The 14,279-nt window shown below is 38.6% G+C and overlaps 1 protein-coding gene across 3 annotated transcripts in view; it reads left to right on the forward strand.

Annotated features, from left to right (window-relative positions):
• Positions 1-14,279, forward strand: part of SUMF1 (sulfatase modifying factor 1) — a 451,840-nt gene that overhangs the window by 366,262 nt on the left and 71,299 nt on the right. For 2 of the 3 annotated variants that reach the window (XR_007469861.1, XR_007469862.1), the window contains one exon: positions 9,461-9,651. Coding sequence is in view for 1 of the 3 variants with exons in the window: in XM_049693598.1 (XP_049549555.1) it covers positions 9,461-9,514 (54 nt within the window). In the remaining 2 variants the exon portion in view is untranslated. Of the gene's footprint in view, positions 1-9,460; positions 10,037-14,279 lie in introns of those variants that run through there. The other variant, XM_049693598.1, reaches the window with a different exon arrangement.

A 14,279-nucleotide genomic window follows, 5' to 3' on the forward strand; every position in this document is an offset into this window, starting at 1 on the left:
GTGTGGTGAAGTTGCGGGAGAAATTGTCTAAGCCGTCCTCGATCATTTTTCACATGAGCCACAGGCTTTTGGCGGGCACCACCTGATAAATCAGCCTCAGCTTAGTGGGCGACTCAGAGATGTGTCCTTAACCTGAGAAATAGAGTGGAGGAGACCAGGATACCAAATAAGGTTCTAGTTAACTTGGCAGATCTAAAGCAGTCAGATCTGGATGTTGGGGGCTTATTAATAAGCTTCATGCTTTCCTCTTAGCTGTTTCCCTTGAGCTGCTGGAAACATGATTTCTTATGATCTGTTCTTTATAAGCTCCCTCCTACAAGATGAGATTCCAAAGGTAGTTCTGGAAAGCTGAGAAAAATGCGGTGGTGTTGGAAAATGGTGTCAGGTTGTAGGTATTGGAGTAGACCACTGAAATATGCACTAGTGGGTAGTTTTTAAAGGTTGATCCCCTGAGTATATGCTGATGTGCCCCAGAAACAGAGTTCTATTCAGAATGATTTATGTTCCATGGTGCTGTGGTGTGATCTGTATTACCTTTGGAAGGAAGGGCAGACATTGAATGAATTTAGCTAAGGATAAAAATAGTTAGATGAGCATAAATGCAGAAATGTCCTAGGTCTCTCAGTTCCTTCTGAGGAGATTTTCAAGGATGTACCTGAGAAAGTTGTACTCTCTCATGCCTACTGGTACTGAATATGAACTGTAGAAATTTGTGAATTGCCTGCTCCCTGATGAGGCTTGTGTGTGCCTCTTCCTGCCAGCCTTTTTCTGAAAAGGAAGGGGAAAAAAAAAACCCAGGAGTGGAAGGAATCTTAGAAAGAAATAGTGATGTCTGATCTGCCTTGGCACCTGCTTCTCAAGGGACTTGAGCTAATGCACAACTATTTAAGATGTTTAGGCATCACAGTCAGAAGAAATGATCAAGTCAGACACCCCTAATTTGAATTTTTGGATCAAAATCAGCTTTAGAAAACTATTCTGATGGTAAAGCTCATTTCTTTGAGCTCTAGAATTAAACAGATATAGCTGTATTCAAATCCCACCTCTGTCACTTAGTAGCTATGAGTCTATGGGAATGTTACTTTGTCTCTCTAAACCTCAGTTTCCACATTTGTAAAATGGCAATAATAGTAATAATGGTAAAAGTACCTGTTACGTTACATAGACATGCTATAAATGTTACATTAGAAATCCATGTACACTACTTAACAGTGTCTAGTCTATAGTAAGTGTCAATCAATGTTATCTTTTATGACTATTTTAGCATCTGTGTCCAAATTCTATGCATTTATTAATGTTGGCAAGTTATGATAGGACTACTTTATTCTAGCCTTCTTGTTGGTTGGTGTTTAATAAAAGGTCACCCTTTACTTTGGTAGGCAGATCTTTAGCTAGATCCAGCCAAGGTAATTTCCAGAACTATATTTTGAGCCAAGGAGAGGGAGAGACAGCCTCATCTGTTGACAAGGCCCTTAGGTATCGCCTGGCTCAGTCATCAGGGATAGGAAGCTAAGACAACAACGTAGGTACTGCTCTCACTTCCAGCCTGCTGCCAGAGCAGGCAGAAAACAGAGAGCTCAAGCCAGCCATATCACAGGTGCAAAAGCCGCTGGAGACAGGAGCCTACTCTGAAGCTGTCTGGCACAGCTGTTAAAAATGAAGGTCAGTCTAATTCATGAGGTGTCACCTCTATTGATCTGGAAAACGGACAGAAAAAAAAATGGATTTGAGAAAAGTTAATATCTGATTAGGCTCTTAAAGATGATCAGTCAGGTGCTTTGGAATAGTAGGATAAGACTAGATGTCAGTCCAAACTCCGCTTTTATGGGGTGGGGGGCACTCAGAACCAGAGAGGGAAATGAATTGTCCCAGGCCACACAGCCATCAGTGAAGAGCCAGGCCTGTGATCTGGATCTCTGGATTCCAGTTTCTATTACATAGCACTGCTGGCTTCCGCCTCTTGGCAATTTGAGTGACAAAAGTCATGCAAGAATCTAATATAATGAGTTTTTTAATAGTAAAGTTTTGAAAACTAGTATGAAGCCACAGTATACAAGTACATGTTTTCCACTACAATCTTCTAAATCTGCTAGATGGATAGGATTTAGCTTGGGACCTTTGGTACCTTGAGAATAATTTTCCCAGAAACAAATGAGGGAAAAGACGCAATACTTTTTCTAAGTTTTTGCCTTTGCTTGGCTTTTGAAACTTATAGCATATGCATTTTTAAAACCCCCTCTTTTTTAACAAAGGGGAATAATGTGCTTTCCTCTATATGAAAAAGTGGGACAGGTGATGCACTGCTCCCAAAGGATGAAACTGGACTGCTTTTTATAGTAGTGATGATGTTTTGTTTTGTTTTAGATTGGTCAGATGCCAGTTTGCTTGTGATGATGGGGTGTGCAGTACCAGTGTTTACTGGTCCCTATTTCACCAAGCGTAAACATTTGCAAGAAAGCAAGCTTAGTTGGGGAGTGCATTCCTTGTTCACAAAAAGCTGAGCTAAGTGTGTCTGGATGGGGATTGAACCCTTAACCTTAGACCCCTCAGCACCACATTATAACAGCTGAGCTAGAGCATTCTCAAGTGTTACAGTTAACACCCACATGTCCCATCATGCAATGTTGAATCTCTACAGATCAATTAAACAGACACTGTTCCTGCTGGAGCCAATGAAAGCTCCAGCTGCCTGAAACAGCCAGGCAAGCAAACACAATGTTTTGTATCCTTTTATTTTCAAAGTATATTAGAGGGCAAGTAAGCCACTTGCAAATTACCTGAACTCAGGAGTATTAAAACATGGCATTATACCTTCTCCTATTAAACTTACCTAAAGGGTTTGATAGAGTTTTTTGAGACTAAGCACTCTTCTGTGGTAGCAGGCCCTCTGGAGCACCACAGTCCTGTAAAAATATAATGCAATTCACACAAGTAAGCTACATTTGTAATTTTACATTTTCTAGTAGCCAAATTTTAAAAAGTGTAAAGAAACGAGTGAAATTAATTTTAACAATATATCCATAATCTATTTTAGTTAAGCTGATATATCCAAAATGTTATTTTAACAAGTAATCAATATAGAAATTATTAATGAGATATCTTACATTATTTTTATGCTAAGTCTTCAAAATCTGGTGTGTAGTTTACACTTACCACATGTACCACTTGGACCAGCCATATTTTAGTGCTCCATAGCTGTGTGTGGCTCATGGCACTGTGTTTGACAGTGAGGCTCTAGAGTCGATGTGAAGACGAGGTCCTTCTCGGCAGCGGGTGCGGGGAGCAGGTGCTGGGGCTTGCTAGCACTGTCCAGGACTGACCTCTGGAAAAAATTGTTTCTCTTAGTCAGTACAATTAAGGGGGCTTCCCTGGTGGCGCAGTGGTGAAGAATCCTCCTGCCAAAGCAGGGGACACGGGTTCAAGCCCTGGTCCCAGAAGATCCCACATGCCACGGAGCAACTACTGAGCCTGCACTCTAGAGCCCGTGAACCACAGCTACGGATCCTGTGGGGCACAACTACTGAGCCTGCGCACCTAGAGCCCATGCTCCACAACAAGAGAAGCCACCGCAATGAGAAGCCCATGTACCGCAGTGAAGAGTAGCCTTTGCTCACTGCAACTAAAGAAAGCCCGTGCACAGCAGCAAAGACCCAGTGCAGCCAAAAATAAGTAAATTAATTAAAAAAATTTTAAAACCTGTAAAAAAATACAATTAAGAACAACTCAATATCAAACAAGCAAGAACCAAAATAGTTGTTTTGCAGTAGATTTTCCTCATCACTCAATAGATTGATTCATTCAGCTATCTGGGGGTTGCATAGGAGGATAATGTGTTCTGACAGGTCCACTGGGGTCAGTCCTTTTCTGCTTAAAAATCACAATTCCTTTGGCACTTTTCTGTGGTAGCAGACAATTGCATGTGCAAGCTTGGATGCAAAGGGCTCTGTATTTTGTTTTTGTCTCTGGGCATGCTTTGAAGGATATTATATAGACATACCCCCTTTCTTAAATGCTTGAAATTTTAACTAGAGAATTACATACTTTTTTCCTTGTCCCAATATCAAACAATCAGTTATTTCTAAGGATGAAGCTGTTCTTTCTATTCACTATTTAGGACCATGCAAGAGAAAGTGATCTTATCATTCTTGAAATTGTCTAATGCAGTTTTTGCCTCTAGGCCAAGGGAAAAGACCTGCCCTTTCTCCACAGAAGGCTCATTTTGCGAGTGGTTACAGTTTTATTGTTGACACTGTACCTCTGTATTAGTGTTGGTGCAAGGCTCATAACCCTTAGCAACTTCATTACTCACCAATTAGTTTCAAATGAATTCTACTGTCTTGGCTGTAATGGTGCTCTTCATGGAGTAAGCTTCACACTCATAAGGATTTCACTTCTAACTGTCTGGAGAGATGGCATAGAGTTGGAGTCACCAGTTCTTTAGTTAGGAATTCTTATTTGAGGGAGATCCCTCAAGGTCTCTGAGGACACATTGCTTCCTGTTGTCACTTCTTTCCGGTTCCATTGATTTCACCTTCCCTTTCCTCAGAGGTCCATGCAAGTGTGACAAATGACTGGGAAATGGGACCAGAAGACTTGCGTTTTAGTCTGAGCTCTTTTGCATTTCGGTATAGGACCTCAAACAGGTTTCATAAGCTTTGCAAGTCTCAGATTGTTCATCTATGAAATGGAGATTAAAAGGCTCATATCACACAGAGTTTTGTGAGAATTAAGTGAGATAATGGACATTAAAGTGGTTTGTGAACTATAAAGTGTTCTGCAAATTTTAGGAAGGAACATTATTGAGCCAAGGAGGAGTATAGCCCTGTAAAGATCACGCTCATCCTGAGACGTATTCTTGAGATAAAAAAAATTGGGATACCATCCTAGATCCTCCTCTCTGACGACCCCCATTACAGCTTTGCAAGGCAGTGACTTAAGAAATAGGTGAGGCCTTATGTGCAATGTAGCTGGTAGAGCAATCCTTACCCTCACCTTGTTCTTTTTTTCCTCTCTACTCAACATTATGACATCACCTCCCTTCCTGGCTGTCATTAATGGATATTTCATCCTGGTTTCACCTGGATTGAAAGACTGGGGAAGAGCAACATTTTTATGTGTTCCAAGTCCAGGGTGGATAGGTTAGCCTTATACATTCTTAGCCCTATGTTAGAGGAAACTTCTCTGAGTTTGGTTCACTTTGTGGGCTTTTAATTAAAAGCCCTTGGAGAGGTTATGAATTTAGGTAGATCTCATTATCCTGTATTTCCAGGAACCCTGTCTCAGAGATAACTAGCTTAGTTTCTTCTCTCCCTCTCTCCGTCCCTCCCTCTCTCCCTCCTTCCCTTACTCCCTCCTTCCCTTTGATATTAGGATAATAGGAATAAATATTAGGGTAACTTACTAATTTGAATGCCATTAAATGGCCAGGTTTGTTTAAGTATTAACATTAACCTGTAAGGCTTTTGACTGTTGAAAAGTCAAAATAATAAGGGCACCTTATTCATGCCCTTCTCTTTTTATTCCCCAGAAGCTGGTACAGATAATAGGTGCCTCGTAAGCATCCACTGAATGAATAGTGACTAGTAACGATCAACACTTTTCAGGGTATAAAATGTGTTGTGAACCCTTTAGAGATACTCTCATTTAAAGTTCACAGTGGCCCTATGAGCAGATAATGTCATTCACATTTTATAGATGATAGAACTGAATGGTGGGCACTTAGATTTATCCAAAATCATGCAGTGACAAAATGTATGGATTGAACTTAGGTTAGTATTGCTCTAAAGCCCATACATCTTGTGCTATATTTATGCACCTTAAAATTACTGTCTTCTGGTCTTAATATAAGTAGTTCCTTAGATAGTGTAGCATCTAACAAAGGTAAAATGGTGCTAGAGCAGGAGCTGTGGAAAATCTATATTTAAGAAAGAGAAAGTGTCTGGTATGGAGATGAGATCCTTTTTCTCTTCTTGAAATCTCATTCTATTAAATTTCTACTCAACTTTCATGAAAATAACCAATATTTACCCAATACTTATGTGCCAGGCTGTGATTAGTGCTTTACATATGTTTAATTCTCACAGCCACCCCATGAAGCTGATACTATTGTTTTTCCTAATTTTTAGATAAACAAATTATGACACAGAGAGAGTAAGCAGCAGCTTGTCCATGGTCACACAGCACATCCTGGCTTAGATGTACACCTAGGTCTATCTGACTCCAGAGTGCATTTTCTTAATCACTTCATGGTACTGTTTTTCACTTTTTGTGCCTTTATAGTCAGAACCAGCAGTTACATATTAGTTTGTTTGTGACTGTTGATAATCCCTACCAAACTGTAAACTCCTTGGGAGTTGGGCACCTTGCCTTTAACATCTGTATTTCCCCATACTGTTCAGATAGTGTTCAATAGGTGCTCATTTAATACTTGTCAGGCAATTCTCAGACTCAGCTAGCTGATCAGTTAGTCCCTCTCTAGCACTAAGAATTAAGAGATACGATTGTTCACCCTTTCAGTGTTATCACTGGCAACAGCCCTTCTGTGCTGTAGCAGATATTTTTGTGTCCTGTGCCACATTCTCTTGACCCACCATGAATCTCAGCTGTAGCTGTGCTGGACAGTTCCCATGTAAGCTGACCACATCCTACCTGAAGAGCCATCCACTTCTCTCGGCTCTTCTGCCTCAGGACTGTTTTTGAAGTCCCTGAAGCTCTCTTAGTCCACTTTTTGGCCAGGACAGAACAGCATGGAGTTAATGACTCCAGTGACAAACCTCAGCCGGTGGAAAATAGGATAAATGCCTCAGCCTCTTGTCCTTCAGAGGAAATTCTTAGGTGCATTCTCTGTGGTCTCTCAAGAATCAGTTCCCAGATTCATTGAGCATCAGTTGCCCACAGTGGTTATCAGCACCCCCTTTTTCCTACTTCTGTATCTTATTTTCTCTATTTCATAACTGCTGCTCCCTGTATTTCCAAAGTAAATTCTTTGCACCCAACTCCTTATCTCAGTGGGTTTGTTTTTTTGTTTTTTAATTGTGTGGGACGTGGTGTGGGAAATGGAAAACCCAAATAAGATACATGCCTATTTGCTAGTGGCTTTGTGCCAGAGGCCACATATAATGTCACATAATGTGAATAAATCATGTTATTGGATTAATTAGAGAAGTTACCTCAGAGGAGATTGAACCTCAAAGTCTTGTCCTTGGATAAACAGGTTTAACGTAAACGGAGAGACAGCTTAATTTTCAGAATTTCCCATTCCGCCTTTATAACCAGTTATACTGATGAAAAGGTGCAATACTTAAAAAGGATGCAAGAATGAGCCAGTTAATTTTCTGAAACCTAAGATGACTACAGATTCAGTTTATTTCTTACTGCATTATTGACTGTGGTGTAAAAAAGCGTAGCCCACAGTGCATTCCTAAGTCTGTGCTCCATGGCACTTCCCAGTTGATAAGTCTTATGACTCTTTTTTTCCCCTTGAGTCTCTGTTAGGGTTTTATTTTTTTTTTAAGACGCCAGATATGATATTCATAATCACTGGGCAGTCACCCCACCAAAAGAGTTGAGAGGAGAACGTGGCAGATGGTGTCATGCAAATTTTATTGAAGAATCTCCCTCATAATGATGAAAGATACAGCAGTGAAATCCTGGCATGCATATGGGTGGCAGAAAGGATTTATGCCTGGTGTGTCTGGGCTCATAATAACTAATGTATCAACTTGTTTGAAAACTTTTTAATTAGGAGGATCAGCAGGACTTGTGAATGAATCATGAAGAGAAGACCTTTCACTTTCAGTAAATGAGGAGAAAATAACCATCAGCAGAAATAGCTGCATTTATTTCAGTGCCTAGGGTAAATGGCACTGTTCTAATGACGATAAGGCCAAGGGTCTGGGTCTCTATATGGGCCAAGTCAGGTTGCCTGATTTCTTGGCCCCTGACTGACCTACTCACTCTTTAGCAGTTATCACATGACTACATGGGTATAGTACAGCATTCCACAAACTACAAATTTAAATCTGACCTTGTCACTTGCCTGATGAAAATCATTCACTAGTTTCCCACTGCATGTAGTATAAAACGTAAACTCCTGCCTTGGGCCTTAAGGCGCTGTATAGGTTGGCTTCTTTCCCATAGCTCTATTACCTCATTTTGAGGAACGCTCCTCTTTTCCCCTGTTTCAGCCAGACTGTCATCTGATAGGTCCAAGCTCTTGCCAAGCATATTCATAATGCTTAATATGCTGTATTAGTACAGCATAATAAGTTGTATTATTATTTTTTAAATGAGATAATATTTATAAAAAATATATTCCAAACTGCAAATACTGTACAATAATTATTATTACTGATTATATCATTAGCAGATCTGGAATCTTAGAAAGCAAGGTCTCTATAAAGCAATGGAATATTTAAAGGGCAAAATGACTTTCCAAGTGAAGCGTTCCTTAACTGAGAACATTCCTCATAGAAAGAGAGATGTTTGTGCATTCACTAAAGCTTTCCATATTTTTTGATCTACTTGGACATGGTCAGACTTTGCAAAGATCCCCAAAAGAACAATCCAATTTTGGTTTATTAGGAGTGTCTGCTATTTAAGGGTTTCGTTGCCAGAGTCCAACAAGCTATATTATTTAGTTTGTTTGCTTGCTTACTGCCTATCTCTCCCATGAAGACAGTGTGTATTTCCCCAGAGCTAGTACAGTGCCTGCTATCTAACAGGTATTCCACAAATATTTGTTGATTGGATAGTAGACAAAGCAAAATGCATACTCTAGGGTTAGTGGACTAAAAGTATCATCTTTGGTACATAGGATGGAGTTTTAGACCTTCAGGAAGGCTTATGAGTTAGATTTGAAACAATCTTGAGACTTTCTACAAGCTTCAGATCTAAGCCTTTCAAGCATTAGTTGATGATTCTTGTGTTGATCCTGGCTAGAAAGCTACTGACTCTGTTTGGAAATTTGTGTTGACATGCTTGGGACAGTTGTAGTGTTAGACAGAAGTATTTTGACATTGATGGACAGCTCTCTGGCCATTGAATAGAGTTTTGAGATTCCCACTGGTGCAGTGGCCCACAGAATTTGGGCCACTTGAAAACTACATTTCTCACTCTTGCTCAGCTTTGAAATGTACTACTATTGCTAGAGTAATTTGTGACTGAGATCAACTGTTTTGAATGGATTTTACCAAGGTGGCACTTAGTATTCTGGATAGCACATTGTAGATATTCAATAGATGTTTAGTGAATGAAGGAAAGATTTCCATTTTCTATTATTAATCAGTATTATTGGGCAGTATTATGACTTTTAAGCCCTAGTTTGTCTTCTCCCACATTGGATGGGACTGACTCATGTAACCAGTAAGATGTTATGAAAGTGACAGAGTGTGACTTATGAGGCTATATCATAAAATACATTGTGGCTTCTCTCTTGTTCTTTCTTGGATCATTCACTAAGGGGGAAGTCAGCTGCCATGTTGAGAGGATACTCAGGCAGCCTGTGGAGAAGTGAGACTGAGGTCTCCTGCTGACATCCATGCACGTGAGCCGTCTTAGAAATGGATCCTCCAGCCCCAGTCAAGGCTTCAGATGACTGCTGCTCCAGCCAACTAAGCTGCTTCTAAACTTCTAATTCACAGGAATCATGAGGTAATAAATGTTTAGTATTTTAAGCTGTTAAATTTTGAGGTAATTTGTTATATGACAATAGGTAACAAATATACATAGGAATCAAAGCAATGACCCAAACAAAACTGCATTAGAAACCAGACCTTAATTTGTCTTCATCATTCTTTACTTGTTTTTCCATTGGTATCTTGGTGACCTTGCTGTGTACTAAAAAATGCTAATCTGGTGTCTACCATATTATTTGCCAGTATTTTCCCCAATCTGTTATTTGTCTCTATTTTGGATTTGTTTGTTTGTTTTTTGTATTTGGAAGTGTGTTCATTTGATGGTGATGTAGTAAGTCCTTTTCCTTTTTTATTTTCCTTTATGTTTTTTAAATTGCTTCTAATTGCCCTTTCCAAAGATTTAATAAATATTCAATTCCTTTTTAATGATTTGATTTTTTGTATATTTAAATCTTTAATACTCCTATAATTTATTCTGATGCGTTAACCACTCTTTGGCTATAACCTTCTAGCCACTTCATTATATTTCCCCTTACATGGTACTAGGTATTGCATGGTAGAACTCAGAAGATTGCTAAAGTTATGATAGATTGCATATCCTTGTTTCCTTTATTTTTATGATCTGCTGCTTTGTTAAAGAAGAAAATTTACATTGGCCTATTCTATATTAAGTCATGCTGATTGGTATCTAATATGTTTCTGGCAAATTCCTTGCCACTTAAGTTTTAGATGGTTCTATTTTAGACTTTTTTATAAGCAAAAAAGTCCACAGGTCTGCAACTTCATATGTCTTCGCTTATTCAGAAACTTTTAACTTATTTTCTGGCACCTGTAATATCACCTTGACCTTCTGTCTTCCTTTGGGTTTGTGCTTGATCTACTAGCTTGTTGCCAGAAATGTCAACAGTCAATTTTCATTTAATTAATATCCTTATCAGGGTTGACATTCTATCGCCTTTATTTATAAGTCTATTAGTAAATTCCCCAGCAGTGTTCTTAAGGAAGAAAAAAGACCCACCAATTCTGTTATTTTTCTTGAAGTTTCATTTAAGTTCAAAATAAAATACCCATTTTATTTTATTTTAGTAGAAATTTTACTTGTGGCAAAGTCAGCTTATAATTTCTTTGGTTGGAACTTGACTCAGGAGTTCAGGAAGTCAGGCGACTGCGTTTTGAATTGTTTCCAAGCAGCTGCATTTGATCGCAACCTGGGTGGCTGCTGTTCTGCCATTTCATCTCTACTGTATCAAACTGGGTTAGCATTCATTGGTGGCTCTGCAGTGGAGGCTTCTGACAAATCCTGTCATTTGCTTTCCCTAAAGTCAGACCCTTCTTTTAAACACGGTGAACCTTATATCTTTTGCTGGAAGATTTTAAACATGGTGAACCTTATATCTTTTGCTGGAAGATTTTTAACTTGAAAAAAAGTTACTGCGGTGCTGTTATGTTCCATTCTTGCCTTTATTGGCAAAGTACCCTAGTCACTGAGCAATATCAGCTAGTATTCTGATAATGCCTTTGAGTTGGGGGGAGAGTTGTTTCAAATGATTGTATACTTTTTCCTCCTGTTAACATCTATCATATCTTGTGCTTTAATCATTAAAGCAATGTTCTATGCCCAGTTTCATATCATCTCACAACTACCCTGTGACATTCACTCCCATGCTTAAAACTTTTCAATAGCCATTTTCATTGCCTTCTTTTAGTTCCTCAAACCATCTATGCTTTCTGCTACCACAGGGCCTTTGAACATAGTGCTTCCTATTCCTGGAATATACTTCCTCTTTCTCCCCCCTCCTTTCACCAAGATAACGACTACTCGTTCATCAAATACAAGTTGAAGTATCACTTGCTCAAGACTAGGTCAGGTACTTCTGTTATATGCTCTGAAATGATCATTGTTTGTCTTCTAATCCTCATCCACTTATTTGTATGATTATTTAATGTTCAACTCTCCTTCTAGACTACAAATTCCGTGAGAAGAAGGACTAGCTGCATCTGGTTTGGCCCAACATTGTATCCTCTACATCTAGTACCATGGCTGGCACATGTGGGCGCTCAGATATTTGTTGAATAAATGAATGAATGGTTTCCAAATTATACAGATGAGAACTGAGGCCTAGAAATCTTAACTAGCTTGATCAAGGTCCTACAGCAACCAAGTAACAGAACTAGGATTTGAACCTAGGTCTTTCATTTCCTAGTTTTGTGATCTTTCTATTAAACACAGTTGCTTTATGCTTCTAAGTTGACCCTTTTAAATTTATCTTCCATCTTAAAGTTTGTTTGGTTCCTTGGAAGTGGGTAGGGTAACTCAGATCCACACCTTGAGTGTGACTGTAGCCTCAAAATAGATGGTAGGTATATGTCGGCGTGCCTACGTATAAGGGTGGGAAAAGGGAAATGGAAATCATCCTTTTTAAAGAATCTTTCCCTTTTAATCTGTTACAGTTTCAGAGGAGTAAACTGAGCAGTGGGAGGTATTACAAAGAGACTCATCAGATGTGGGCTGTGAGGTCTAAAGCGTATTACACTCAGTCTAGATATGATTACATGTTTGTAGTCCTGCATTGTCTTCTCATTAACTGTGAGATTTTGTGAAGGTCCCCTTTACGTCTCTGGAGTAAATTTCGTCTCTAAAAATGGCGTGTGTGTGTGTGTGTGTGTGTGTGTGTGTGTGTGTGTGTGTGTGTTTGTATGTAGGGAGTCATTATAGAATTATTGGCAGAAATTCTGACTGCAAGTCACAAAAAGGCCTTGTTCCCTTTTCCCTCACATTTGTTGCTTACTCAGCTAGAATGTGCTTGTTATTTGGGGATCTAAGATTGAAATGTATTCCATTATGTAACCCAGCTCTTCCAAAGGTTTGGGACCACTCCCACCTGTCTTTGAATTACAGCAGTTTTGTAGAGCTCATTGCAGGCCATTTCTAATAAGGGAGGATTGAATCCTGGAATGTTTATTTCCAGTTAGCATAATGAAATGTTACTGCTTGGAGGGACTTTGAGAGCCAGTAAATATAGCCACTTATTTTATAAATAAAGAAGCTGTGGTTTGGAGAGAGAAAATGGAGAGCTAGGATGCATAACTGAAGACTTTGAAATTTACGTCCAGTATTCTTTTCAGTATACCAGGTGGCTTATTTTATTCCACCCTTTATTTTCAGTACACTTAAAGAGATTTAAAAATTATCTCTAATATAAGTAATATTTACATCTGGAAAAGTTAATGAAGTCTCGTTTTCTATCTTCCTTTTCTGATGGAAATATCCTTTCTCTGATTGTAAAAATAATATATGCTTATTGTAACAAAATTCAATCCATTCAGAAGTACACTAAGTAGAAAATGAGGATTCTCCATGATATCAAACCTCTAGAAACAATCACTGTTAACTTGTTAATTTGGTTCATGATTTTTAGGCTCTTGTCTCATACTCTTGTATATATAATTACATCTATCTATCTATCTATCTATCTATAAATATATCTCATTCACTGTGATATATATACACATATATATATGCTATATATATTTTTTCATACATTGATCTTGAGTATATACCTTACATATTTATATACACATTTATATATACATTTAAATTATATAAATGTGTATTTATATATAAACATATATATATTTAAAAATTAGATTATGTTATACATACTGTTTGCATCCTATTTATTTTTCTGAGCAATATTTAAGGGACACATGGACATCTTCTCTTGTTAGTACATCTAATTTATTCTTTTTATTGGCTGGCTGGTAGTTCATTTTGTGACTGTACTTTACTTAAACAAGTCTCTCCTGTTGGATATTTATATTGTTTCCAGTCTTTCAGTATTTTACGAAATGCTGCAGTGAACATCCTTCTGCATGCATCTTTGCATATTTGTCTGTTTCTTCATAATAAATTTCTAGAAACCACACTTGACAGTAGTCATAGTATTTAGACACAAAATTGTATAAGTAAAGCAATATAGTTAGCTAATTCCTGTAGTAGGAAAGGAAGGAGATTTCAGACTGAGTGTGATTTCAGATACAAGGTCATTAAACACATGAATCTTTCCTTGGTCAAGCTTTGTGGTTTTGTAATCACAGTTTTGTAGAATCAGCTCAGCACAGCAAATTCCAGTTCAGTGAATCCCGCAAGTTCTTTCTAGTTGCTCTGTAAATAGTTGCTTCACTTGGCTCGAGTTCACTGTAAATGGATTTAATCAGGATAAGGACGCCTAGAGTTTAGGTTATTCCGTCTAGCCCACAATAGTTATTTTCCCTTCAGCTATTTAATGCAACTATCAGATGTTGGGAGGGAGTACCACTTACGTGTCAAACAGTGAGGTAAAGAGGAAAAATATTACTTCCCTGCTGAGAAATTGTGAGAAAACAAGCTGATGATGTCTCTGAATCTCTGAACTGACTTCTTGCCCAAGGGGATCACCAGGAAGAGAAGAGCCCCCTCTGGCTTGGGTTTTCTATTCCCTTTAGTTGCTTGAACTTTGCTCTCTCTATATGACCTGCGATATAGCCAGTGCTTTCATAAGGCATTTAGTAGCTTTCCGACACTCCAAGCCCTAACACAGCCGATGTGGCCATGTCTAAATTGAAGGATTATTTCTTCTTCAGCAGGAATCTAGAAACTCAAGG

The sequence above is a fragment of the Orcinus orca genome, chromosome 10 (genome assembly GCF_937001465.1).
Source record: "Orcinus orca chromosome 10, mOrcOrc1.1, whole genome shotgun sequence".
NCBI classification, from domain to species: Eukaryota; Metazoa; Chordata; class Mammalia; order Artiodactyla; family Delphinidae; genus Orcinus; species Orcinus orca.